General features: G+C 48.6%; 1 protein-coding gene across 1 annotated transcript; it reads right to left on the reverse strand.

Moving 5' to 3' along the window:
- Window positions 1–340: 340 nt before the first annotated feature.
- Bcl6 (BCL6 transcription repressor) lies at window positions 341–13017 on the reverse strand. The gene is made up of 8 exons (XM_051150785.1): window positions 12418–13017; window positions 10177–10398; window positions 7560–8534; window positions 6825–7009; window positions 5303–5470; window positions 3662–3792; window positions 3412–3549; window positions 341–1560 (listed from the first exon to the last, which is right to left on the reverse strand). Exons 1-8 carry the CDS (start codon window positions 12576–12578, stop codon window positions 1417–1419), a joined length of 2124 nt encoding a protein of 707 aa, XP_051006742.1. The 5' UTR covers window positions 12579–13017; the 3' UTR covers window positions 341–1416.
- Between the last annotated feature and the right edge of the window lie 12010 nt (window positions 13018–25027).

Consider the following 25027-nt stretch of genomic DNA (forward strand, 5'->3'; position numbering starts at 1 on the left):
AAAAAAATCATCCACTGAGGCCCAGAGTTGGAAGAGCCATGTTTGCGCCTAAAGAGCAAGGACTGGAGTTACTAAGAGAAGAGCTCAGAGCTGGGGAAGGGTCCACTTAGCTCTTCTACTTGACCTTCAGGCCCCGTGTCTGGGGTCTGCAGCTGATGCGGGTGTCCAGGACCAACACAGGCAGAAAGGACTGGGAACAAACCTCAGTGTGGTCTCAAGCAATGTTCCTCTCCAACACCTCCCTGGCTGGCAGCCCCTCCACCTCCTAGGACATTTCCCACTGGGACAAGGAGGCTGGCCCCGCTAGGATCTCCGTGTAAAAACAGAGCCTCAGAAAAAAAGCTAGCTTGACTTTTCAATGTTTTATTCTTATATTTATACAGCTATATTTTACAACGCAATAATGCAGTTTAGACACAGCCAAACCCTGTCTCCGGAGTAATTATAATAACAAGCATGACGCAGAATGTGGGAGGAGCCAAACATTCCCAAAGAGAGTTTAGTTAGTGACAACTTCAAGTCCCTGTGTCTGCCTACACTTCAAAAAAAGGGATGGCGCACGCTCATCCATCATTGAAAACATCCGTGAAAAAAGGCACCGTGAGGACACGTTACAGGTATATACAAACTGAAAACTAGAACAAAAGTATACATTTCTCCTTCTGCAGCTTTTTTTTTTTGTTCTTTTTGTTTTTAATACACACTTTGTAAATTGTAAACCTTCACTTGCAAAAAAATACAAATACACTGAGGCATTTTAGACAAAATATTTTCTTACTTATACAGACGCAATACTTAAAATAGTCTCTTAAGTGCTCTTTCTCAATAAAGATTCTCAGATCCGTGTCTGCCTGCAGATACAAAATCGAGCCTTTAACGCAGTTTTATATTTTCAATATATCTTTTTAGGTTTATATATTTATATTATATATATATATTTATATATTTACAACTCTGCCATATATTCCTTCACCTTTGGTTAAAAAAATTAAAGCCCTCTCTTTGACAACATACTGAAGTCTTGTCTTTTAAAACAATACACATTTTCATACAAAAGAGATCTCTGTTCCCACAGAACATTTACATTGCTCATGTTGCAACCGGTCAAGTCAGAACTTTTGCATTCTCCCCTACACTGATACAGAAAACGATTTTTGCTGTTTGCTGACATGGTTTGCCTTACACATAGGAGAAGAAGCAATAGTATTTTCTTAATGTTTTATGGCAGTGTGGGGAGGAGAGCTGCCTTGGCTCCCCATCCCGCAAACCCCACCCCCACCCCCACCCCCAACTATGATTTGCACTAGTGGATGAGAGAGGCACTACATCATGGGATGACCTTTGTCAAGGGTTACAGCATCCTTTGGGTAGATTCTGAGAAAGGGCCGGAGAGGAAGAGAGTCAACACTCCATGCTTCAGCAGGCTTTGGGGAGTTCCGGAGGCAGGTCGGCGGCCGACACGCGGTATTGCACCTTAGTATTGGTGATGGCGCCATGCTTCTGGCGCAAATGAAGTCGCAGTTGGCTTTTGTGACGAAAATGCAGATTACACTTCTCACACTGGAGGGACAACAGAAGCAAAGGGTTAGTCATCATCAACTCAAAAACCCAGAGGAGAGCCGTCTCTGTGACAGACAGGTGGGGGCAGCCCCTCCCACTCAGAAGCAGTCTGAATCTTGGCTTCCACTGGAGTTTGAGGAGACACTGTGCAAATGTCTCAGGCTTCCCTGCCACTCATATATCCCTCAGGCTTGAGATGTCCTTCCCCAAATTAATTGCATGAGTACAAGTGTCATGCAAAAGATAAGTTCAGATGCCAACTCCCCTAATTAATGACACATTTCTGAACCTAAGATACGGCAATCCGTCTTTTCTCAGCTCTCAGGTTTGCAGCCTTGCCCCACAATTGTCCGGGTGTATTAACGTCCTTATCAGGTGACTAATACTTTGAAGGCGATGAGTACGTCTCATCCAAAAAATATAGGCTACCTATAACCTAGCAGAATGCATCCTTAGAAAACTGTGAAGTCATGCTGACTACAGGAGCACATATGAACGAACTAGCCTAAATTCATGGAGAGTCTTGAGGCTGGGAGATGCTTTTTCAGATGACTTGCACCTGTGCCACCCACTGCAGTCTATCCTGGCTGTATCATCTATCAAGACTTTGGGTTTCCCCTCCTTTAAAGGATTGGGCCAACTGCCTTCGTGACTGAAATCTTAGCAGTTCATGACACAGCTATGTGCTCGTATGCCTCAAAGCAACGAATGAATTAGTTCCCTAAATATGGCCACTTTTATGAAGTAGGTACTATTTTCCAAATCAATTTACAGATGAGGAAAGTAAGACCCTGAGGGTGAAAATAACTAGTTTGCAAGACAAAACAAAACAAAACAAACAAACAAACAAAAAACAGGTAGAGAGATTTTCATTCAAAGCCTTAAAACAAGGGAATGAAAATTGCTACACTCAGATACTTAACATCTGGGTGTGAGTGAATCATTGATTAGTTCTTGTGCCCTGCAGCACCAGAAATGCTACCATTGATGCCTCACAGCAGGCCCATATAATACATAAAAGTATCAGTGTGGCTGCGCTCCAATTATAATTTATTTACATCACCCAATTTACAGCATCACAGTTTTAGCTTACGAAACATTCAAAGCTTTGCCAGCAGGCTGTGGCATGCTGACACTTTGCTCTGGGACACGACCCATTCCAATGGCTTATTCTTAGCACTGCACTAAGCACACCGGCAAATGCTCTCTCTTTGGAATGTGTTTTTATTCACATGTAGGCATAGATTATCTGTATCTACACCACATGCTTGCGGGTACCTGGAGAGACCAGAAGGGGGCGATGTATCCCCTGAACTGGATTTAAAGGTGGTTGTGAACGACCCAATTTGAGTGCTGGATACTGAACCCACATCTTCCAAAACAGCAGCAAGTGCTACTAACTTCTGGACCACTTTCCAGTCCTAGCCTTTTCTTTCTTAAAACGGGGTTTTCTATGTTTGTTTTTGGTTCTGGTTTTGGTGGGGGTTTTTTGCCATATTTCTCTTATGTCTAAGCTCCCCTTTAACACCTTAGACACTCTTACATACACATCTAGTGTAGCGGGATGCTGGAGACTTTCAGCAAGTATTTGTGGAAGAAATGAATGATCCAATTCTATGTCTCCTTTCCTAAGGCCTACGTCACCCAGACCAATGCCTCCTCCATTTCAAACGAACACACTGAGACCTGGGATCGTTGAATAGGGGAAACTTGGACAATCAGGCCCAGATCTAGACCTCCTGACCGTTAGTCCACTACACACTAGAGGTTGGCATGAACAGCTCTCCTGGTTACTTGCTCCATACATATCCCTGCCTCCCCAGTCAGCCAGGAGCCCCAGGGTTTACATACATGGTAAGGTTTCTCTCCTGTGTGGATGCGCAGGTGGCTTTTTAGAGTCTGCAGGTGCCGGAAGCGGGTGCCGCAGATCTCACAGGGGTACGGTTTCTCTCCGGTGTGAATGAGCACGTGAGCACGCAGGTGGGCCACCTGAAGAAGAAGCGTGGCGTGAGAGGTGCAGCCAGCCAGGCCAGGTGGCACTGCCTGCCTGTGACCAGGTCCTCACCCGCACCGGGTCCCTTTTCCAAGCTACCCTGCTCACCTGCACAAACCTGGCCCCACAGGTTTCACATTTGTAGGGCTTTTCTCCAGAGTGAATTCGAGTGTGCGTCTTCAGGTTGGCTGGCCGGTTGAACTGCGCGCCACAGATGTTGCAGCGATAGGGTTTCTCACCTATTCCCGAGACAAAATGGAAAAAGGAGTCACATTAAATAGAGGTCAATGCTGACCCTTAACCTCAAGGCAACTACTCCCATCTGAGGCCACTTATTCCCTTCTCTACAACAGAGGTCAGAGAGGGAATTTAGGGCAGAGGTTAGCAATCTTCCTAACACCTCGACCCTTTAAATACGGTTCTTCCTGTTGTGGTGACATTCCCCTGCCCCCAAATTATTTTCATTGCTACTTCATAACTAATTTGGCTACAGTTAGGAATCGTAATACTGTTTTCTGATGCTCTTAGATGACCCCTCTGAAAAGGTCATTCAATGCCCACAAGGGGTCACAAGCCAAAGGTTGAGAACCACTGATATAGGGCCCTGCCACACACAACATCACACCTAGCAGGGGAACAAGACCAAGAAACAAGCAGTTGGGCATGGTGACAGGGAAGCCGGACATACATAGTGAGGGAGGTTTCAGGAATCCTGACCTGCAGAACTACTGTTGTCATTAGGGTCATCTGTAGGGTTTGAGTAAGCTGCCACCCTTCTCTGGGCCTCAGTTTCCCTCTCTGACTAGGCAAGGCTGATTTAGACAATCTGGGAAGACTCTTCTGGCTCTTCCCTTGGTCAGACAGAGGCAATAATCCATCCACTCAGTCACCAGGGAGATACAATCAGACTGCTCTAGTTTCTCTCTCAGAACATACTTTTCCGCTTGTGGCAACTACAGCTGTATTCCATCTGCAAGGAAGGCGGGGTGTGGGGCTGAGCAGGGGCCTGGCAGAGAAAACCAATCCACGCCTGAGCCTTCCACCATGGAAAGTTTTAGGGATAATGGGGCCACGGAAAGGTCTGAGAGCTAGTTAATGCCCACAACAACGAGGTTGCGAGAAGTGTCCCAGGAAAAAGAATATAAGTGGCTTGGTAAGTCCGTGAGGGATGGACGTCAGGAGGGTTTTATTTTTAGCTGGCTTTACCCAAACCCAACCTATTTTGCCTTTTATCTCTTCACTCAACCAGGGGGATTAAAACTTCTAGCCCCAGCAAAGGCAGAGAAACAGGACAAAAATCACAGAGGAAACACAAGGAATAAAAAGACTGGGAGAGACAAGACAAGGTTAGTCCACTAGCTCAGTGGCTCTCAACCTTCCTAACACCAAGACCCTTTAATACAGTTTCTCATGTTGTGGTGAGCCCCAGGCATAAAATTACAGTCATTGCTACTTCATAACTGTAAAATTTGCTACTGTTATGAACCATAAGGTGAATATCTGATATGCAGGATATCTGATATGTGCCCCCTGTGAAAGGTGTTGTTATTTGACCCCCCCCCACGAAGGGGTTACAACCCCCACAAAGGGGTCACGACCCCCAGCCCACAGGTTGAGAACCCCACTGCCCTGGTTGAAGCCAGGGTGGGGCCTGCTTCCTGCCTCACTCCAACCAAGTCCCCAGACTTATCCTAAGAGCCCCTGTCTGTAACCCCTAACTGAAGCGCTCAGGATGAGACAAGGCCATACCCGTGTGGACGGTCTTGTGGCTGGCGAGGTTGCCTTTGTAGCGGAAGGAGGCCTGGCAGCGGTCACACTTGTATGGTTTGTCACTGTGCGTCTGTAGCGTGTGCCTCTTGAGCGAGGCCTCCTCAGAGAAACGGCAGTCACATTCATTGCAGAAGAAGGCCCCATTCTCTGCAGAGCATGGAGTGGGACCATGTCAGCATGAGGAGGCAGGGTAGAGCTCAAAAGCATCCCTCCTCCGGAACTATGCCAGTGTCTCACTGGACCCCAGGCTCCTCACCGGACACTTAACGGGAACCCATAAGACCAGTGGGACTTTTATTTTTCTTAGCATTTAGAGTCTCATTCATGGACGAGAGAGACGGGAGACAAACTAAATCTTAAGGTCGAGAGACATTTCGCTCCAGAGGCTGTCATATGGCCTCACCAATATGAGGACAGCTTAGCTTTTCTCCTCGGGAGCTTTGAGATGTGTTTTCTTATCAGTTCAAAGTTCAACTTCTAGTCCTACCCAGCAGCCCTGGGGCTAGACCTCTCTAAGCCTCTGTGCCTTGTCTCCAAAAGTAAAAGGAGACAATCCTTGTCCTGCCTACTTGCAGGGACACATTAGACTGAACAAGAAAGGACAACAAATTATGGGGACATGAGACACAGATCTAATCCAATTATCTTTTAATTGCCTAAGTGGCAAAACCTCCGTGACCATCTTTGTACCCATCTGGGTTTCATGTCTTCAAAACCCATCTGTAATACTGGGACACCAAAGGAGATGGTTTAAAAAAAAGGGGGGGGGATCAGTGATAGGAACTGGACCGCAGAACAAGACAATCATCTGGGGACTGGCACGCAGAGTCCCCATTCTCCCTCTGATCTGTGACCCTTTATAGGCTAAGCTGCTCACTCTAAGCAACTTCTTCATTTTTCCCATCATTTGAGAATGGTATATCACTGCAATTTAACCCTGATTAGGTATTTCCTGGGGAGAGTGAGACTTTTTTACCAGGTTAAAACCTGATGGAACCAATACTGACTATACGGACATCTTAACTTAATAATTTAGTTCAACTAGCTTAAGTCAGCAAACATGCTCTAAATACCTCCAACCATGCTAAGACTCAACATCTGACTAAAGCCAAATGTGCATCCACAGGTAATCTGCAGCCTACCAGGAAATGCTATTGTGGACCCAGGTCAGTATAGTAGTTTTGCCACAGACAGGCTAGAAAAAGCTCAGGGGGCTCCAGCAGCTCTGCAGGGCACTGTGCTGAGACAAAACTGAAGACTCCTTAGCCACTGCAGTTAACCCTAGTTTAACACCTACACCTGATGGCTTGCTTGAATCAGCCGGGTTCCTGGGAGGCAGAAAGGGAGGGAGGGCTATATTTCTGGTGATGGTGAGTACTTCTAACCTGGGTCATGTCCCAGAGACGGCAGCATAAATAAAATGGAAACCCAAATCTTGAGGGAGCTGAGGGGGCCCTCCCGTCTACTAGGCAGTGAGAGGGAGGAGGCGAAAGGGGCTCACCACAGCTCGAATCCGAATACTCTGACTGGGTTTCTCCCATTTCTTCGGGGAACGTGGGGCCCGCGGTGTGGAGGCACATCTCTGTATGCTGTGGGGACTGAGAGCCACAGGATGTGCACTTTGGGGGGTGCATGTAGAGTGGTGAGTGGCCCTCACTGCTGCTTCGGGGGGAGCCTGTGAGGGACCTGTGGACAGAAAAAAAAGGAGCCTCAGTGCCCATGTGGGGAGAGTGGTCCACGTGATGTCCATGCTGACCTCTTTCTGTGGGCTCAGGCAAGCCCACAGGCTAGAATTGCCTTCTGCACCTCTGAGGCTCAGGGCCTTCTACTGGCAGAAGTCAACAAGTGAGCTGCCAACTTCCACTTCCAGGCCTGATTGCTTCTCCTCGGGCCTGTAGCCCACAGCCTCTCTCAGGCTAAAAGAGGGGTTCCCTGCTCCTTCAAGACCACAGGAAGTGCCTTTGGGATTTGTGGAATGCTTTTCTCCCACACAAGGGAATGCTCGCTCTTGCTATGAAAAACAAAACAAAATGAAAGAAAAACACAACTTCAGCCGTACTATGCCTTCTGACTCAGGCTAACTCACTCTGGTACTAACCCCACCAGCACACCCCCCGAAGCATTTCAGACAGAAAATAAAATAGCCCTGCATTCTGCATCCATCAGAGGCTATGACACCCCCAGAACTGTGCTGGGGAAGCCCCTGACCTTAGACCCACAGGGCCTCTGAAATCACCTGTTCACGATGTTATTGAGCCGGCTGGCTTGGGGGATGGTAGAGTCCTCCCCACTGGCACTGAGCTTGGTTGGAGACTGGAGATCAAGGTTCGCAGGCTCCATAGGCGGCTGGCAGGCAGGCGGGGCAGGGTAGGCTCGAGGGGAGAGGCGACCCAGTTCGGCCTGCTCAGAGCCCTCTGGTTTGGTATTCTGATTGAGGCTGTTGAGCACAATGAACTTATATTTCTTCCAGTTACAGGCTTTCGGGTCAGTGGGACTCTTGGCTGGAGGGGAGCCAGAGGCCTGAAGGATGCAGGCGTTCTTGCTGCTGCAGGACTCCGTGGGTGAGTTGGGCTGGCAGTCGGATTTCTGGGGACTCTGGGGACTAACCAGACCCTTCCGGTTCAAAGGTGCATTGGGGGGCTCGAAATGCAGGGCGATTTCATCCTCTGAGGAAGGCCTCTCTTCTTCTTTGCTGGCTTTGTCACAGGAGAAGTATGGAACATTCCGGACAGAAGGGGCAGCAGGCTTGGGGCCCTCAGCCACACTGTAGTGCATATCACTCCGGGCATCCTCTGGGACTGCCTCCTTGGGCGAGTAGATGTTGCTGTGGCACAAGCTGGGGGACACTTCCATGGCTGGCCTGCTGTACTCACTGGGGACTGGCCTGGCACCGTCACAGGGGAGAACCCGCTCCTTGGGAAAAGGGTTGGCCACAGGCATGCGGGGCGCATCTCGCAGCTCCTCATCAGAGAAGAGGAAGCTGCTGAGGGGAAGATGGCTGTACATAGGATATGAGGCTGGTGGTGTTGACAGGCCACTGTACAGGCTAGGGGCAAATGCTCTGCTTTCACACCCAGGATTATTTCTTAGTGGCAAATTGTTCTCCACAACCTCACGGCCTCGATAAGGCATGACGTCATGGGGCATTAGCATCCGGCTGTTCAGGAACTCTTCACGAGGAGGCTTAAGTGCTGGGACAATTTCTGCTTCACTGTGGGGGATTAAAAAAAAAAACAGAAAAAAAAAAAAAAAAAAGACCCAAAATTAGAACTGTTAAGCAGATGACCTTGCAGTGACACTGTTATGTAAGCACATCTGTGCTTGAGTCAGCTAGACATGGGAGATGTGGCTCTGGAGTAGGGAAACACAATTATAGGGCATTTAGACCCAGAAGTCGAGCTATCTGGGCTGTAGTTTGGGGAGCCGAAGAAGATGCCTGGCACAGTCTTGTAAATGTGAGGCCCGCCTCACACTCACAGTCTTGGGAACTGTTAAGTCTTCTGATAATGTAGAATTATATGGACTCTACCTAAAGCTTTTAAAGCCCTTATCTCATTTCACAGGTGAAAAAAAAAAAAAAAAAATCCTGCAAGGAAAAGCAGGCCATTTTATACACATGGAAAAAGGGAGAGAAGAATGAATAGTGTTGGTACTATAGTGTACCATGTAAAAGACCTTCCCCATATGTTCAAGAGATTCACACAGAGTTTGATGAAGGAGAGTAGGCAGCGGCCAGCGCAGAAGCCCTGGCTCTGGAGCAACCTGGCCTGATTTGTAAACCCAGCTCTGACCTGAAGCAAGTTGCTTAACTGTTCAGAGCGCAAGGCCTGGCCTGTGTAAAGCGCTCTCAAATGAAGCCCACGATGAACATGCAGCCATTATCACCCGCTGGAGACAAAAACATTGGCTGCAAGTACTTAAAGGGACTTATGTGGGTGAAAAAAAAAAAAAAAAAAAAAAAAAAGTAGGACAGCTCCACAAGGTCTCCACTAACAGAGCTAGAATCAGAAAGTGGGAGTTAACGGAGCCAGATCACTCACGAGAGGCTTTAAAGAAGGACTTTCCAACTCCCCGAGGTATATGGTACGGCTCTGAGAATGTGAGGTCCCTGGAAGTGGTCAAACACAGACTAGAAATCCCTTCTTCTGTTAAGGAAGGAGAGGCAGCTATTAAAAAGAAAAAAACAAAAACAAAAAACTGCCGAGTCAAGTGGTTCTGAAGAAGTGAAGCCTCAAGTAAGTGCCCCATTTACCAAGGACCTTCACTTTGACTCTCAGGATGCTTGCCTTCTGATAATGGTCATGTCTCCTACCCTTCGGGTGAGGGTCAGAGCCAGTGAGCTCACTTCTGTTCCTTAAGTGTCCTCCCACATGGGGGTGTGACCATTTGATGAAGAACAACGCTGCTCCGTAAACTGTGCTTTGGTAGGGAACTAAGGCCCATGTATAAATAGTTACAGTAGAAGTCTAAAGACGAACTAGCACATGCAGACAAACGCTAAGGGAAGGGAGGTCAGGAGGAAATGCAAAATGCTGCCTGCCAAACACAGATGAGGCGGGGAAGTCAGAAAAAAAATGACTTCCAGTCTGGGGCCTTGCAAGGGTGAGTGGGAAGAAAGAGACTAAAAGAAAATCGGGTGGAGGTGGGTGATTTTGGGGGGTACACAGGGCATACACATCTAATCTGCTGCAAGGTATGACATATGCCGAGAGTACATGAGCAGAGAGCACAAATGTGCAGTGATTGTAGAACTCGAGGAACCGTGCATCGTGGACGCTACCCCCAGCACGCGTGACTTCTGATGTGGACCCAGCTTTTCTGGATCCACAGTGTTTACCTAGGCAGTGGCTCACCTGGCTTTGATGAACTTCCTGCATGTGTCCACCACATGTTCCATCTGCAGGTACATGGCTGTGGCCATCACAGCCATGATGTTGCCCTCCCGCAGGTTGAGCCTTGACGTGTACATGAAGTCCAAGAGGATGCAAAAACCCTCAGGGTTGATCTCAGGATCCAGATTGATTACACTAAGGTTGCATTTCAACTGGTCAGTGAAGATGCTGTAGAACAGGCCACTGTAAAAAAAAAAAAAAAAAAAAAAAAAAAAAAGTAGAGGTGGCACTGGAGTGGTCGGAAAGCATCTGAATGTCTTGTCTTTCTACAGCGCAGATCCCAAAACGCCATGGCACTTCCTAATAACCTCTACTTGTGGAAAGCTTAGTCTATCCCAGGGATCCCTTCTGCATTTTGCACATTTACATCAGCCTGCGGTTCTCCCTAATCCTTCGAGATGTGTACCACCGTGTTCCACATTTACAAATGGGGAAACTGAGATAGCCAAGGATGGGGATACTGTTGGAGCCACTGCACTGCTTTCCTTTTGTCTAACTTAACACTCACCCGCAGCTACCATTTTTACTTCATGTGTTTGGCACGCGTATCTCCTTCGCTTTATTTTAAAAAAAAAACGTCTGATACACGAGGGGCAAGCAAGTTGGGAATGGGTGACAAAGATATATCCATATTTATACTCCACTGCCTTGCTTGAAGCCCAAAGATTACCAGAAGGTCAATTATTTCTAGAAGATTCAAGTCTAATCCCAAGCCATGCCTTCGGCTCATGTTGTCTAGTCAGTTAAAACTAAAATTCTAGACTAGACTGTCATCTCAAGTCTACTCGTTCTGGGTAGGCTGCCAGAAGTGAACCAGGCCTTCCTTGGTAAGCAGCTCTTTAACTGTGGCTAATATCCTTGACTTCTTTGTGCCTTGATTTCCCTAACTGCTAAGCAAGCGAATATTCGTGTATGTACTTAATAGGGTTACGGCAAGAATGAAAATGAAAATATTTAGGGGTGTAGCCTGACGCTTGGCACACAGTAAATACTAAATACTAGCAATTATTTTATATCTCTATAAACTACTGTTCTTCATATTTTAAATTTACGTGTGTGTGTGTGTGTGTGTGTGTGTGTGTGTGTGTGTGTGTGTGTGTGTGAATATGCTATGGCATGAGACTGGAGGGCAGAGGACAACTCGTGAGAATACTCTCTTTCCATCATGTGGGTCTTGAGGTTGAACTTAGGTCATCAGACTTGGTGGCAGGTGCCTTTACCCATTGAGCCATCTCACCAGCCCTTCACACTATTTTTTTAAGTGCTGTTTTTAGACGTTGGCTAAATTCTCTGTATCACTGCACAGACCTGTGCCTTGCTATCGCTATCTACAAAATGAAGACACAGTGTCATCTTCAACAGACAGATAATAGGAAGGCCTTAGAAATGGCTTAATACAATATGGTCCAGAAAACTTGAAATGTGGGAAAATATGAAAAATTAGATGGCTTACTCACTCTATGCTTAAACCACAGAAATACAGTTATAATATAAATTAAGCACAATCATCTGGACATGGTGGCTCATACCTATAATTTCCAGCACTTGAAGTGAGAGAATCAGAATTTCAAGGCCACCCATAGCTAGGTAATGTGTTCAATGCCAGCTTCGTCTATATTAAACCTTGTTGCAAAAAATTTAATTTTTCTAGGGCAGTAGTGGTGTGCAACTTTAATCCCAGAACTTGGGTGGCAGATGCCAGCAGACCTTTGTGAGTTCAAGGCCAGCCTGGTCTACAGAGAGAGAGTTTCAGGACAGCCAGGGATAAATGCAGAGAAACCATATCTCAAAAAACAAAAAATATACATTTCAAAAAAAATAATAAAGTACAGTTGTGGCATAGAAGGCCAATGGCTTTCAAGCTTGGCCACACTATTTAGAAGTTTTCTTTTGCCTTTCATCCTCATGGGATTAACTTAAGGTACTCTCTGCTGGCCTCAGACACACCTTGTCCTGGGGAGTATGATTCCTTCACCCACTGTGCTGTTGGAACAGAAATGCTCTTCCAAGGGTGTATTTGTTCATTTGTTTCCCAAGAGTCCATATCACAAGGCCATGTGCTGAGATCTGGAGACTAAGGGAAGGTCATCTCAGACAGAGATGGGCCTACATATTCATCTCGCCAGCTTCCAATCTCAACACCCTCCTTTCATGTGGGTCACCCTTCACGCCAAGACTACTCCTCCTCCTCCTCCTACTCACCTACAGGCCATGAGCACTGTCTTATGGGCTCTGAACTGCTCGCGGCTCACCACGATGACAACATCAGTCAAGATGTCCCGACTGCGGAGACGATTAAGGTTGAGAAGAACATCACTCGCGTGGCGGGTGAACTGGATACAGCTGTCAGCTGGGGAGGCCATGTCGTGTTCGCCTGAACAGAAGTTGAAACTCCTATTAGTCCTTGGGAACCTGGTCCCCGCTCACCAGGAGTCCCAAGCAGATGGCTTAACCTGCTGAGGTATCGAATGCAACTCGGGTAACTAGTGGACAATTCAGAGCCCATCTCTGGACATTACTTTTCCTAGCAGTCAACTGGGGAGAATAAAAGCTAGGGTAGGAAGCTCTTTAGGGGAAAGGGGAAGGGAAGGACTGTTTGTGTTTTTCCGCGTACTAAAGGCTCTGCCAAGCACTGAGAGGCTTTGAGTATGGTGCAATGAAGAAAACCACTCCTGGAGAGTCACCCAGCTAGCTTTGCCTTTTTACCAGCTCTGTTACTTGGACTATGCTGTTACTGTTTCTGGGGTTTAGTTTTCCAAAAAGAGGAACAGCAATACCTATGTGGTTTTTAAAATTAGAAATATGTGCCTAGATCGTAATAGGTTCTTTATAAGAAGAAGAAAGGAAAAAAAAAAGCACAGCTATTTTTACCAGGATGCCATTTCATTATTCCTCCCATGTTCTGCGATTGTGAGTTGTTCGGTTCAATAGTTTGAGTACTTAGCACTAGCATAATGCTGGCAGTGTGGGCAACCAGGTTAGCCTGAGCTAAGAATAAACAATGGAATGAATGAATAATACCTTACAACAGCATTAAGCCAGTTAGAGTAGGGTCGGAGGGGTGAAGGCTGAGATCTATCCGGACAGAATTTATTATCCTTTTTTTTTTTCAAGTGAGAGGTGGCAGACTTCTCTCTCTCTCTCTCTCTCTCTCTCTCTCTCTCTCTCTCTCTCTCTCTCTCTCTCTCTCTCACACACACACACACACACACACACACACACACACGCTTGCATGGTTAAAATTCAACAGAAATAATTCATCTACAAGTCTTAGAGCATATAACTTGATTTACTCACCCAATGCCTTGCTTTCACAGTCCAAACTTTTGCTTTAAAACTGCAAAGAAGAGAGCAAAACAGAGATTGAGTAAATGAGCGCAAGACTGTCCACTCCAGTCTTAATTTAGGACACACGTAGTTAGCTTTGCTTTGATAGCCGCAGCCTGCCAGCTGGTGCGGTTTTCCTACAAGCCAGCAAGCATATTCCAGCTCTGTTCTTATAGAAACAACAGGCACTTTTGGTAACAGTGTCTTATCCTTATGGATAAGGGATACCATTGCATACATTAATTACAGACACCTGTGTACATATATTTCCTTTCCCAGGGTGAGTATGTGTGTGTGTGTGTGTGTGTGTGTGTGTGTGTTATACACACACATCAAAAGGCCATTTGAGTTTATGGAAAAAAATAAGTAGGTCTTTCAATATTAATGATAATGATTCTTCAGGGACCTAAAAACACTGGAAGCTATTCAAGCCTTTGCTAAAAATATTATCTTTCAAGTCTTCGAATGATTCCACAAGGTTGATAGGGCCAATATCTTTATCCCTATTTCACTGGTGATGAAACTGAGACTCAGGGTTCAAATGACTTGTCCAGGATAAACAGCCAGGCAGTGTTTCCTGATTCTCTGGAGCACTTCAGACTGAATACAACTCTACAGAATAAAACCCGAGACGCCGTGTTTATGCATTCCTTGAGTATCTTTGCCCTCCTTTTCAAAGTGTCCCCTCCCCTCTGTTTCCAGGTCTAAAACTAGACAGAGGACTGACCAGAGCTTCCAAGTTTGACCTTCTGCTGGCTAGATTTAACTGTGTGGTTAATCTGAGAACTGGCCAGAGAGCCTTCAAGGGGGTTAATGAAACATGTACTTTCTCCACACTGGTTTCTCTTTAAAAAAAATTTTTTTTAAGCGTAGGTGCAGCCAGCGTGGTGGTGCACCTGAGGAGGCAGAGGCAGGCAGATCGCTGTCAGTTCCAGGTCAGCCTGGTCTACAAACCGAGTCCAGGATGGCCAAGGCTAACACAGAGAAACCCTGTCTCGAAAAACAAAAGCATAGGTGCAAGACTTTTCCTTTAGGGGCTGCAAAGCAGGACAATAATATAGTGGGACTCTGTCCTCTCAGTTAACAGCGCAGCCCTTTCAAAGCTGTTTTCCGGGTAAAGGGGCCTAAGGCCAGTGAGGTCATGTTGGGCCACGTAGATAGTTGACAGTTGACTGGCCCTAGGTCTTCTGGCTCAGATTCCTGCCCTCTTTCCAAGTCAGCCTACGTGCTGCAGAGCAGGCAGGAAGGCAGCACCCTGAGGTGGGTGAATCTCAGTTTTAAGCTCCTTCTACCTTACAAACTTTGTCCTATTCCACGCTGCTGGGTCTTACCAAAGGAGCACTCTAAAACGTGAGGTTGCCTTGAGTCTGTAACCAAACACTCAGACATTTCTCTGTGGTGCCAAGTGCCAGTCAGACTCTCATCAGCCTCAAGGTTAATACGTGCATGTGAGCGAGCAGGGCTGGGGTAGGAAATGGGGGAAGAGAGAGGACAGAAAAAGACAAAAGAACCTATTTCTTCCTGAGTGCATCCAAATTCAGAGTAAAAATCTTTCATTTGGTCCTCACCCAAGTCCGATTACTGCCTTTTTTTTTTTTTTTTTTTTTTTGTAAATAAATACTAACATTTAAAAATAAATACTAACTTTCTCCTGCTTTTTAAAAAAATAAATACTAACTTCTTTTTGAAAAAAAAAAAAATACTAACTTTCTATTGCTTCCTTCCCCATGGAAGTGATCCACAAAGCCTTCTGGAATATTCAGGCTGCGCTTCCACCACCAGCTCACTTGTGGATTTCCAGTCACAGACTTTTGGAACCACCGGAAGTCCAGATTTGCCATTTCACCATGACAAGTGGCAATGACTCACTCCAGATGAGGACCGACCCGAAGCAAACAAAGGAAGGCAGCCTTTCTATGTCCACTGTCAGGCTGGCCAAGGGCTTCTTCTTACCCCTAAGCCTGTTTCCCTCAACAAACACCTCTCTAAGGATTCACTTCTCTGTCAGCCAACTGGTCTCAGCAGGTCCCACAACTCCTCTGGGGTGGGGGCTAATGTTCAAGCTGATGGCCACCTCCCTCCAGACAGTGCAGATACGGAAGCTCCACCAGCATTCAGCTTGCATGCTTTACAAACCACTCAGGCTTTCCCACTCGTCATCGCACCTTATCTTTACAACGTCAGGATTCACCGTGAAGGAAACTGGGGCTCCCAGAACAAGCCCTTGCCCAAGATCTCAAAGCCATTCTCCGACAAAGTTCTCTGCAGACAACCGCTAGAGAATGGGCCAGCAAGGAGAACCGAACTAGAACCGGATCCCTGCAGAGCCCAGATTCAGTAATCTCCCCAACTGAGAATTAAACTAACCCACCCCAGTAGCCTTTCCCTCCCTGGACGCTCCCCTCGTGTGCATTCAAAGAGGCAGCTTAACTAAAGGAGCTTCCTGTGGGAGGGGGCAAAGGAGAGAGCTAGAGAAGGGAAAAAAACTAGCAAAGAAGGCAACAGGAGAGAGAGAGAGAGAGAGAGAGAGAGAGAGAGAGATGAGACGCAAGAATAAGAACCAGCACAACTTCATCCTTTTCTCTTCCCTATGGGGGGAAGGTGGCAGCCGCACCCGCCTACTAACACACACCCGCACAAACCCCAGTCCCACCGCCTGGCAAGCCTGTGCAGACTCGCTCGCCCGCAGCTAGCTGTACCTGTCTTCCTGGGACCGCCCACCCCCCTGGCGATCGGCTGGCACCGCTGCCCATCCGCCTCGATGCCCGGGAAGGTGCTGCCTGGGGCCGGGTGGTAGGACTGTAACGGCCCTTAATTTGGTTACATTCAAATAAATGTTTTCCTGCACCTCGGTGGCTAACATTGTGTCTTTTTTTTTTTTTTCCCTGTTACTCTGTCAAAGCAGGGGGCCACGCCACGAGGGGAATGGCACAGCCCTCTCATTCCCGGAACCTAGTCGACCTCAGCTCTGAGGATTTCACAGAACACTCCTGCCCGGCGCGGGCTCCAACTAGAAGTAACTTTCCAGGAAGCCATGGCCTGACAGCCCAGCCCGGGATCGCTAGCCGCGCAGCGCTCTCCCGGACAGAACACCCTTTCCCCTAAATCAGCCATCCACGCGGGTTCCGGGTTCCAGGCCACTCGGGCCACCCGGTCCCCACTCCTGCCCTTAGCAAGCTAAAGGCCGCAGACAGCCGGGCCCAGCAGCCTGGAGACAGTCCAAGGCTTGCTGCGTGATTTCCAGTTTGCCCCATTCGGGCAACTGCGTGCGCTGGGGTTCGTTTGCTTTTATTTTATTGATGTTTGTCTTAGGGTCTTGATGTTGTTTCTTGGGTTTTCTTTTTGTCTTCTTGCTTGCTACCCTCCTTCCCTGCTCTGGAAGGGTAGGTGAAAAGTTAAGGTAAAAAAGATGGAGTCCCCAGGACTAAGGTTCTCCACCCTTGGAGAGACCTGGCCGAAATGGGGGGTCGGGTGGGTGGGGGGTAAATCTGGAAGAAAACTAAACTGAAAGCCCTTTCCGCCTACGTTGGCAAGAAAGGCGAGGTTTCCGCCCAGGCTTCTTTAGAGCAGGAGCTACCAGGCTCCGGGATTTCAGTATCTTATTTTCCTGAAACCATAGAGACTTGAGTTACTGAGCCGATCTCAGTGCAAGCTCTGACACATGGCAGGGTTGCCTCGCCTTCTCCGAAATGAACGCCCTGTGGCCATCCTCTAAGTGAACTTTGGTGCGGTATCTACACAACCTGGGTCCAGTCCGAAAAGTAACGGGTAGCAACACCACTGCACTGCACACCCTTTCAGTGGTGCAGGCGGGATCGGGCTCGCACCCTAGAGATAGGGTCGCTTCGGTCTTCAGATGCTGTTTTGTAGTTTCCTCGTCCCTCATCGTGGGCCAACGGTGACAAAGGGAATTTTATTTGGGGACAGGAATGAATTATCCGAGGAGTTTCCATTCTCGCTTATTGGAAGTGCAATCATAATGGTGTGTTTACCTCAGCCTAACGCTAGAGAGAGCCCTTCATCAAGGCTCGAAACTACAGCCAGCTGCTCGCCCCGCCCCTCCTTCCCATTGACCTAGTTTGGCCAATGTCTGGATTTGGAGAACGCCTTTCCACTCTTCTCTCTCCAGGATGGTTGTTGGATTATTGGTAATCTAATAATTCCAATAGCTCGCTGAAAAGTCTAAAGAGAATTCTTAAAGTGTAAATCACTGTCTAGGGACAAGGAGTTTGAAGGAGGGGCAGGGGGCGGGGGAAGGGAGGGTTAACGCGTTGAAACATGCCTCTGGGCTCCGGCAGGAGCGCTCTTTCTTAACAGGGTTCTCCGGTCTAGCCACCCTGGTCTGACGATAATGGGTACTACAGCCAAAATGTTGCTGCTGTTCTGGAGGTAGGGAAGGACAATATTGGTGCTCTTGCCTCTGGGCAGGAATGACACTCAAGATAAAAAGAGAAGTTGGTATTGCGACGGCCTCCGCAGCTGCGTGAGCTAACCAGAGGACTTTATGTCCTGACTTTCATTTCTATTACGTGTCCTTGCCTCAGAGCTCTTGCAAGCCTGCAAGCTTCGAGGAAATGCAATAAAATAAAGGGATGTGTTTTATCATCAAGCTCTGAGGAGCTGAAGGGATGCTCCCCATGAGCCTGGCCGAGACAGATTCCAGGAGGCCTGCCGACAACGCCAGCAAACCATGTCCTTTAGAAGAGATCTGTTCCACAATCCTGACGGGACTAGGATCGGCATTGGGGTGGGGAGGGGGGTACTGTGGGGTAGGAGAGAGAGGCATGATCTCCCCAAGCAAACAATGCCTTTTAAAATTCGATCTAGACAGAAGTCAGCCAAGGTCTTTATTCACGTTAATGAAGATGGAAGGCACTAACTGTCCTTGGAAAGCGATGAGTCAAACTTGACCGCGCTTCAGACACGTCCCCAGATTCGGTTCCAGCCCGAACAGAGGCGCATTTCTCCACCGCGGCCCGGGACAACTCCCGCAGTGATAGAAGATGAACTGGATTCCTCTCGGCCGGGGAAGGGGGGGGGGGGGGACGGGGGGGGGGGCGAGGGGGCGGGTAATGGAGACAGCTGTGTCTCTGCGGTGAGGACGCAGGACGCCGCTAGAGGCCACCAGTGCCTCAGTGCAAGCGGGCCATTTCAGTTAAGAGCTCTGAGAAAGAAAACTTTTCGGAGGAGATGGGGCACAGATTCTTAAATTATAAAGCTCTATTTACTCACAACTCTACACACACACACACACACACACACACACACACACACACACACACACACACACACACCTGGCTTATCTCCAGGCCATCAAGTAAAGAAGAAACTGGATGGAAGAGCTTACAGAGAGCTAGTCACATCCCCAACTAGATTAAGTAGTCCCTGGCCACCCAACTCTCAAGTGCAAGCGCCTGCCACAGTTTTGAGATGCCCGCCCCTTTTATAATCTCTGTAAACTTTCCTTGTCTCTTGTCAAAAACCTTAAACTAAGACTGGTAGGGAACCGTTTCTAATGTACACTGGGGACTCCAGTGACCTAAGGTTAAACTGCTGTCCCCTTCTCCTAGATGAACTAGGATAAACTCCCCTGATGAATTCTTTGGAATTCGGGAACTTCCTGTGAGGCCTTATTCCACAACTGCAATGAAGGTTTACATCTTAAAGCTCCTGAGAGTTTGGGTGTCATCTTTTTGCGAACAACTTTCTCTGTGGAGAGGCCACCAATTGTCCTCAAAGTAAGTACTATTTCTTAGTTGAGATAGATACTGATGGCTGAGCGATTATGGATGTGGACAGCGTGAGGGGGGGGAGAGGAGGGGGAGAGAGAGAGAGAGAGAGAGAGAGAGAGAGAGAGAGAGAGAGAGAGAGAGAGAGAGAGAGAGAGAGAGAGAGAGAGAGAGAGAGAGAGAGAGAGAGAGAGAGAGCGCCCTCTTCCCATCAGTCCTGGCATCCGGATCCAGAGACCACCGCTCCTGGCGGGAACCTTGATCTTTACCTACCAGTAGGTGGCGGACTCAGTCCATTCAAGAATCACTCTGTTACCATAACCTACAAACGGTACCCCTCTGTCTCTTAAGGGTGTGGGGCGGGGGTGGGGGTGGGATTGCTTCCAAAACTGAAGTCGGAAAACATTTAATCGAGCCCATGTAATTCCGTTCTTCCGATGGTCGTGCCTCTACCTAACACCGTACGGTTCAGGCGCTGCTTTTGCTACTATGTGGTTGGTTATTCCCTCCCTCCCCCTCCTCAAAAGCTCTTGCTTTCAAAAAGAATGACACATGAAAGTATTAAGAGAGATTCTTGCAAGGCGGGAGAAGGAGACAGACGGAGAGAGGAGGAGGGAGGAGGTAAGGAAAGCAAAAGTCATGATCATCTCCACGAAGGAAACGGGGGACGGGGCGGGGGGGATGTAAGACCTTCACGCTCTGAGCAAAGCAGGGGTGCGGAACCGAACCAAAAACGTCCTTTGGGGGTGCTACTGGTCTGGAACTGGGAAGCAGGAAGGGTTGGGGGAGCGAAAAGAAGCCTCCCCGCAGGGCCAGTGTGCAGAGCCCTCGAGCGTCCCCGCGGTCCCACTTGTTGCGCAGTGTAGGAACTAGCACGCGCCACGCTACTTTGACTCTCACAAGGCTACAGCCCAGCCTACCGCCGCTCCCTGCGGTCCACAAACCTCTCCCCCATCACCCTGACACACGCCACCACAGCCCCCGGGGAAACTACAGCGCTTTCAGTACTACGGTTTTTCACACCAAAACATTCATCCTTATCTCGGAGTCAGACCGTCAACCGACTGCCGGCACCTGAAGCCAAGTATGTATGGGAAAATAGACACATTAACCCGAGAAGTCGCGGCTAAAAGCCAACTGCATTCAGCCCCTACCTCCACTCTTGCAAGAGTGTCCCTTAAATTCCCGGAAGGACATCTCCTATTATGACACATGTTAGTTTGGAAAGCAACGTGTTTCTATCTTATTTGGGAGGCTAACTGCAAAATACTGATTTTAAATGTTCCACCCCTTCAATTAAAAAAAAAAATCTTTCAGAGGGAGGGGGACCACATGCCTCATTGCCGTCATTTCACAATTATTTTTTCAAATATTTGACTTTTAGCCATAGTTTCACCCACCAAGGGGTGGCGCTGCCGCACCACCTCTCCTTAAACTTCAGTTTTTTGGTTGTTGGTCCCCCCCCCCCCACACACACACACAACTGAACGGGATATCCCCCGGCAGGGGACAGAAGGAAGGAAGAATTTTGACATCTAGTCATTGGCATTTACTCAACCCATAACTGGAAGTCCTCCTAGGGGCTCAGCAAACGACAACTTAGAAATTTAGGATGCCATTCCTCACCACCAAGCCCAGAATAAATTAGTCTTTTCAAGAAAACACTCCTGTAAACCCTTCAGAACTGAGGGGATGAAGAGAGTAGTTAGTGACTAGCCATCACTTCTCCGGGCCTGTCTTTTCTTCCCTCAAGTCACTGAGTTGTCCTGAACAGCATCTAGCCTTACCGTCACTACCAATAGATCCTTAAAATCACCCAACACTTGAAAGTATTAGAAAAGAAATTCTTACAAATCGGATACTGGAAACTTCTATTTATAAACTGTGGTGGTGGCAGTGTGTGTGTGTGTGTGTGTGTGTGTGTGTGTGTGTGTGTTTTGGGGGGGGGAAGGTTGTTCATCGGCAGGTTTCTATTTTGGCCCCAGGACTCAACTGCAATCATTTTCGAAAGAGAAATGTCTGTCTCTCGGTGTTTTATCTCCATTTCCTCACCGCCACCCCCCCCCCCACAACCAGGGAAAAATGTCTTTCCTTCTTTTATTAAAATTGGTATATAAAGAAGAATATGATTTTGCCTCACTTCTTTGAGCTCATGTTTGCCACCTCCAGGAACAGCGTGTGGACTAGGGCCAGATGAACTTCAGCTTCGTCTGCAGGGTTAAGAGGTCCTGCTAAAGTGCCAAAGCCTCTTGGTAGTAAATCATAAGCAAAACTGATACCTGTCTCCGGATGGATCACGCTGCCCCCCCTCCCCTATTTTAAAGTTATTTATTAAAACCACACACACACCCCGTAATGAAAAAGGGAAACCAGTGGACTGCAGAGGAAACCAGCGGCATAGCTTAGAGCCACAAACTGTATTTCTAAACAGTCTTTCCCGAGGATCCCTCTCTTGCCCCAGCTCCAATTCTCCTTCTTTTTTCTTTCTGTCTTTTCTTTTTTCCTTTTCTTTTTGTGGACAGTAATGCACCCCCTGGCATTGTAATATTTTCCTCCTGGGAACTATACAACGTTTGGGAAAAAAAGGCAAAGATAAAATCACTTTTTAGGGGGTGGGTGCAATGCTTGTCAAGGACCCTGTAAAATAACTCTGGGCTTGCAGCGCGGGGGTTTGGGGTCATTTTTCACAATCCCCAGCACTTAAACTAAATCTCTACGGGGGAGGGGGGAGCACAACACCGAGGTTATTTATTTCACTCTTTAAAAAACTAATGTTTTGGATGCTGTTGTTTTTCACGGGGGAGTTTAAAAACTCATTTTTGCAACACTCATTCCATTTCTCTCCAAGGTTCCAACAGCACGGCATTATACAGGCAACGCAACCCCCAGTTCTCAAGACATTTAAACGTTCCCTGTTTCCGGCAGGGTGGCCGCTAGCTCCCGCTGCCCCCCAGGCAGCCGATTTCCTAGGTTCCAACTCCCATCCCACTCCCGCCCCGGGCCGCCGCCGCCGCTTTCTCCATTCCCTCTCCCTCGAGAGGGGAGAGCCACAGGTTGCAAATCCAACCAACCTCGCAATATGTTTTTGCAAAATCACTCACAAAGATCTCCCTTTCGCACCCGCTCCTCCCGTCCCGGGTCCCTAAGCCAGAGTCACAAAGTGCCCCTTCTTCCCTCCCTGGTCTTGCACATCAGGAACACGGGTTGGGGCTATTTTTTCTTCCTTTTCCCAAAATAAGGACCTTGGGAATCTGAAGCCTGGGCCCCGCTATACCCAGGCCTATAGCTGCCTTTTTACACAACTTGCACCAAGGGCGCGGGTTGGCGGGGGGGGGGGGGGGAGGAGGAATGAAATTAAATTTAGGAAAGGGAGGGAACTACCGCTGAGAGCCAACATAGTCACGCAGCACCCAAAATACAAACACCGCGGCCGCCAGAAATTCCGCCACCTCCCCGGAGCTCTGGGCTGGCTGGCCAAGATTCCCGCGGGTCCCGCACGCTCAAAGCGCCGCAGGTGCAAAAAACCGCGCACCCATCTCCCGCCCACCCCCCAAAATCCCTGTCCCGCCTTCAAGCCTCCTTCCTCGGGCAGGGCAGACCAAGCGCACCCGGGTTCCCGACTGCCTCGATTCCAACCAAGAAAGAATAATTTTCAAAGTATTCAACATCCCCGCCCCCCCGTGCAAGCGAAACCTCCCCAAAACACTCTGTCTCTCCTTGGGAAGATCACGGCTCTCAAAGGAAACTGCAGACACGATACTTCATCTGGCTTTATGACCAAAAAGAAAAGGGAAAATAAAACAACCAGCCGAGGAGTTGGCTTGCATTCCCTCTGCCGACTCCCGGCTCCGGTGCAAGGCAAGGAACTGTGCGGGGCCGGGGCCGGTGGACGGCCGCCAACGCGGGCACCGGGAGAACTGAGCGGGGAGGGAGGCAGCGGCGGGGAAGGCAGTTTGCAAGCGAGCAGAGAAAAGCAAGCCAAGCCGCGCGAAGCCGGCGGAGCCGCCGCGGTCCGCCCTCCCAGGCCGCGCTGCCCAGCGCCCGCCGCCCCGCGCCCCTGCGTTCTCCAAACACCGAAACAACAACGGGCAGGGCGGCACAGCCTCCCCGAGGCGGCCGAGGCGCTCCAAGACAGCAAAAGAAGAATACGTATGCGTAAAGCTAGGTCCTACAGTGGGAGAGACGTGGGGCTGATCTTCGGCATTTATTTTAACACCTGACAGCTAGAATCAATAAACAGATACATTTATATCAATAGATACACATAGGAAACTTGGAGCCAAAGCATTTGGCAAAAGCGGAAAAAAAAAGAATTAAAAGGTAAAATAATGATCATGAGCAGCGGCGGCGGCAGCGGCACCAGCGGCAACAGCGGCGGCGGCGGCAGCGGCAGCGGCGGCGGCAGCAACAGCAATAATCACCTGGTGTCCGGCCTTTCCTAGAAACTTCTTGCATCACCACTTCTAAGAACCCCAGTTCTAAGAATCAACAGAGCTCAATTCTCGGAATTTGAGCTGCGGGCTTTACCACTGCTCCGCAGCAGGGGAGGACTCGGTGGCGGCGGCGCGCGCCGCGACGCTCTCCCGGCCAGCAGAAGGGCTCGGAGCCGCGCCTCTGGCTGCGGTCTGGTACAGAACGGGCTCCCCGCACCACCACCGCCTGGACCACCGGGGGTCCCGCGGCGGGTGCGCGCGGCTAGAAGGCGACCCTCCCTGCCCCCGGCCGCCGATGGAACAGCCCGCTCCGCCGCCGTCACGTGGGCTCCTCCTCCGTGACGTCGGCGTCTTCGCTGTAGCAAAGCTCGGCCTCTGGAATTCTGAGAACTAATTTGCTATTCGGTGACATAAGAGGGGGAGTGCGCTTCGCTTGCCCGGGGTCTGGGGCTTAATTCTTCTTCTCCCTACCCATAAACTCCGCTCCTCGAGCTAAATACACAAAAGGGAAAGAGAGCTTTGAGCCGCTTGGAACAAGTATATTAGAGGCAGGTTTAGAGAGGCGAGAGAGAAAACAATAAATACCACAGCTCCTTCCAGCTAAAATATTAGGCACCACGAGAAAAATATTTGCCAAGCAGTTTTCGGTGGGTTCATTTGTTTTCTTTTTATTTGGGACAAAGTGTGTTGGCGCGGGGAAGGGGGCGGGGGTCCTTTTGGGGTGGAGGCTTGGGAATGCTCCTCGTTGTCTATTGATGATTTAGGGTTTTCCTCTTCTGATTTTTGCCTTTTACAAGTTTGTGGTGTTATGTAAATCGTAGGACCTGTCATGCGTTGGTTTTATTGTTGGTGTTCTTTTGAATCGCTCAGGCATTTAAAGATGCATTCTTTCAGCCCCAATGCCATTGCCAGAAGCTTAAATTTTTTTGGCCACATATGCCAACCCAACCTCCACACCCCCAGCCCCCCCCCCAGCATCCCCCAAGCCCCCCCCCCCCCCCCCCCCCAGCCCCGCACACCGCCCTTGGTGCAGTTTCCTGTTCCTCTTGGACTTTTACTTTTCCTGCTATTGAAAGAGATGTAAAAAGATTTGATTTGGTTTGGTTTGGTTTGGTTCTTTCCAGGAGAGCAAGTGGTGGGGTTCCTCCTCTTCTTACTGTTGACTCTTAGGGGGGGGGGGGGAAATGATGCTAGAAATGTGTGTGTGGGTACGTGTATGCTTGTCTGATGCATAATTCTGTGAAGCCAAACACATGTTTGTGTTTTGATTTTTCTTAAGATCTTGACCGTCCCCCCCCTTTTTTTTTAAATTCTCTACTCCCC

The sequence above is a fragment of the Acomys russatus genome, chromosome 8, assembly GCF_903995435.1.
Source record: "Acomys russatus chromosome 8, mAcoRus1.1, whole genome shotgun sequence".
NCBI classification, from domain to species: Eukaryota; Metazoa; Chordata; class Mammalia; order Rodentia; family Muridae; genus Acomys; species Acomys russatus.

Bases quoted from the DNA above. Each gene is read 5' to 3' on its own strand.
- Bcl6 (XM_051150785.1), bottom strand. From the start codon at position 12,578: ATGGCCTCCCCAGCTGACAGCTGTATCCAGTTCACCCGCCACGCGAGT. The intron at 3,793-5,302 runs GTATGGCCTTGT...TCTCGGGAATAG, and splicing joins CCACAAGACCGTCCACACGG to GTGAGAAACCCTATCGCTGC. The intron at 3,550-3,661 runs GTGAGCAGGGTA...CTTCTTCTTCAG, and splicing joins GTGGGGCCAGGTTTGTGCAG to GTGGCCCACCTGCGTGCTCA.